This window comes from Cephus cinctus, unplaced genomic scaffold, assembly GCF_000341935.2.
Source record: "Cephus cinctus unplaced genomic scaffold, Ccin1 Ccin1_scaffold0129, whole genome shotgun sequence".
Taxonomy (NCBI): Eukaryota; Metazoa; Arthropoda; class Insecta; order Hymenoptera; family Cephidae; genus Cephus; species Cephus cinctus.
Window position 1 is genome coordinate 1,546,202 of NW_014332862.1, and position 3,645 is coordinate 1,549,846.

Consider the following 3,645-nt stretch of genomic DNA (forward strand, 5'->3'; position numbering starts at 1 on the left):
CTCACACTCCTTACTCCTAAAGAGAAAAAAAAACGAACCATAATTCCCGACTGCCACTTCCCGAAGATTCTCGATGGTAGCTAACTACCAAAGGAAATCTACATCCAGTAATTTCCAAGAGGATCCCATAATAAGTTCCATTTTTTTCATTTCTTTTTAATTACTACATTCCAGCAGGAATTTACCGGCAGTCATGAAAATGCAGTTACAACAACCTTAAGCAAGGGAAGTAATAACAGCCAGTAGAAATTCTTACCAATAGAAATTCTTTAACCGAGAAACTCACCTAGTTTAAACCCTTCGGGCATTTCCGTCCAACTTCGTCCATCTTCGTCCCCTGTCGACAATCTATCCGTAACGTCCTCCTTTATGTCGAAAAAATCCCCCGCGTCTCCCGATGTATCGCGCTGTTTGATGGCCAGGCTACGGCACTCGAAATCCAGGATTTTGTCAACGCCCAATACTTTTACGAGGTTGGCAGCGCCGCTGGAGCGACGTGGTATCACTGCTGTTCTCCATGATGGATGCTTTTTACGATGGCATAAACCGGGGTAGCCTATGCATTTAGAGACAGTCGAACGGTTCCGTCGGACGCCGTAACCGAAAACCAAACCCCGTTGGTAGTCCTCATCATCCCCCGATTCTCTTTTTTTTTTACCCTATCTCTGACAACACTCACACTCTTCGGCCTCCCAGTCCCCACCCCGCTCTCTCTCTCTCTCTCTCTCTCTCTCTCTCTCTTTCAAAGCGTTAAACCGTGCGCACAAACGTCCAAAGGGAAATGGTGTATTGATTGTCGAAACCCATGAATTTCGTAGAGGTGAAAACATCGCTTACCAAAACGAGAATCATCAACCCTTTCGAATCGATCATCCATATCAATCATCCACCAAGCGGAGAAAGTACTTTGTGTTTTCGTCGGTTCGATTTATTAAAAAAAAAAAAAAATATATACTTTTGTATCACAGGTATTGTCAACCATCTCATCTTGTCTGTCTATTGACATCCATTCGGTTTTTCGATCTGTCTGTCACTTTGTAATCAGTTCCGAATAAATGAGTTTATTCAATCGATATTTACTTGATCGAATAATATACGCCCTTCTTTACATTACATTTTTCGTTGTCGATCAATCACATCACTCTGGATCATTTCGTGTAAGACTGCATGTATTCCTTCATGGATTCTAAGCTAGCTTCGGCGTCAAAATCCCTAGGGATATTACAGATAGTCATAAAGGCTTGTATTCAATTGTGAATTCTGTATCGGTTGTATATGATTGAAGCCAATTTACTAACAAGTAATAGTCCCGTATGCGTTTGTGCTTTGGTCTGACGTAGAAAAGGTGAAAGGCCAAAGCGGCAGCAACGCTGCATACGGAAGCGGCGATAATGTTCCTTCTTGTCTGGGCGACGAGCAATCCTCTCAGTCGCGGCGCCGCGTCGCACATCTTGTCGGTGAAATTGCAAAGGCGTGGTAATGAAATGTTTCCCTGGGGTCACGAGAAAGTTCGAGGATATTCTGGAAGTCAGTGACAATATCAATATCGAGGATACGAAAGTACGGAAAGTTCTTTGGTTACCACGGGAAGAAGGAAACAAAAAAGACGAGAAAAATTATCATGGAAATCGTCAAACCCTGATAGTCAATTATTCGTGTTCGTTTTACCGGCACTCGTGTGATACATCGGATTGATCAATGTTGTTGATATGAAAGAGTAAAAAAAATGACGTTCGATTTAACCGATATTATAGTACATTGAGTAAAAGTTGAGGTCCATAGAAGGGACAAGCTGTTAGATTTTAGACATAAAGAATGAATAATTTCAAAAGATTTTTCAAAAAATTTAATAATTATTGGAAAATTTCTGGTGCGTGTCGATAAAGGGGAAATATCTAGGTCGTCAGGCTGGTTCATGGATATACAATAATTTAACTCTGCAAACAATATGAAATCAACTGTAATCAAGCGTTCATTGCCAACAACCATCAAACGCTGTTTCATTTTATTACCGTTCGATTTTATTAAACGTTTTACGATCGAGTGTATCGTTTCCAGAACAAAATAGAACACAGAATAGCGAATCGTACTGGACCGTAACAGCATCCAATACAGTTCTCCAGTTGCCATGGATACATGTACGTCGAGATACCTCTAGTTCGAATAACTAAGGCACAGTTATCCTTGTGGTTCTAATTCCGCTTTTAATTCTATTTCGAATTCTGGTGTTCTGCATACCGATTTTAACGCACTTCTAAAACTATGTATAACCAGATATAGCGTACGCAATATCAGTGAAAGAATGCTTAAAAGAGTCAAGTTGTAAAAATATTCATAAAAATATCTGTCAATTAAATTCATAATTGCGTTTAACTAATTAGTTCAATGAATCGTCAAATATTCATCAAGCTTAAAACCTGAATGACGATAGGTATGAATCAACAGGGGTGTGATACTTTTAGGTTCGGTACTTGCATAGGTTGGAATACGAGCTTATGACCCAGATAACCAAGGGATGTGGGCACGTGTCCCAATCGGCCTGATATAAAGGGCTGCCAGTCGGTAGCTGGTTTCCCAGTTGCCGGTTATGATGCCCACCGAACGCAAACTGCACTTGCTTTAACTCCACAACGGAAACCGCCGCGGAATACCAAATTCAGGTTGCAGCTCGATACTGGTACTGGCGAACTGCAGAAATCCGAGAGATCCGGAAAATCCAGGTGATCCTGTAGATCCAACCTGTACAGTCACCCTTGGGAATCCATGCAGTTCGAAATTCTTCCTGCACTGTAAGAAAGTTGGTATCGGTACTTCGGTACCGTTTTATGCCTTCCTTACTGCCGGAGTCATAGTAGGTTCTAGTTTCAGCGATTCGCACCTGTTACCCAGCAAAGCTGTGATACACGTGTGCGATGTGTATACGTTTCAGGGCTGTGTATATTTATCTTTCTAGGTAAAAAGCACGTTATTGCTGAAATCGCAGGCTTTTACCTCGATCGTAAAATCTAATATACGATATTGTGATAACCCGTTTTTCGAATCGTAGCAATAGAAACATGACTGTGAATTTTTGTTGGACTATTTTTGATTCTATTCTAAAATCAACAGAGTTCATCAACCATGGACCGTGTACAGTATATGCATGTTATCTGAAAAAAAAAAGTATCTCAAGGTATACCCTAATTGACTTTTCTCTACATATAGAAATACTTGTCCTACAAAAAATGAAAAAAAAAATTTGACCAATTGGATAACCTTTGTATGAACTGCTCAAGGGAATATTCAAACATTAATGAAGTAAACTAATTTGGGATAGTATCTATCGAACCGACCCTACTGCATCCTTTATCCCCAGAGGGGTTTTCGTCTTTAAAGGTTTATCAGATACGAATCGGGTGTGGTCCGTTTCAGATTCCTTGGTCGGTCCAGCGATCGTTCATGGTAAATGAGATAAAATAATTATTTATGTAATTGGAATCTTTTGCTTATAAATGATTAAAGATACTTCGAGCATCGTCAAATTAGATTAAAAAATTATTCAGATATTTATATTAGCATGCTATACCTATAGATACGAACTTTAGGAAAATAATATGTACTGAGGAAGATGAGATTTTTTTGTCATCGTAACAATAGTCCCATTCT

The 3,645-nt window shown here is 39.7% G+C and overlaps 1 protein-coding gene across 1 annotated transcript; it reads right to left on the minus strand.

Annotated features, from left to right (window-relative positions):
* Positions 1-1,074: 1,074 nt before the first annotated feature.
* On the minus strand, positions 1,075-1,643 carry LOC107262775. Its single transcript, XM_015729309.2, has 3 exons — positions 1,583-1,643; positions 1,299-1,521; positions 1,075-1,212 (listed from the first exon to the last, which is right to left on the minus strand). Exons 2-3 carry the CDS (start codon positions 1,448-1,450, stop codon positions 1,149-1,151), a joined length of 216 nt encoding a protein of 71 aa, XP_015584795.1. The 5' UTR covers positions 1,451-1,521; positions 1,583-1,643; the 3' UTR covers positions 1,075-1,148.
* Positions 1,644-3,645: the final 2,002 nt, after the last annotated feature.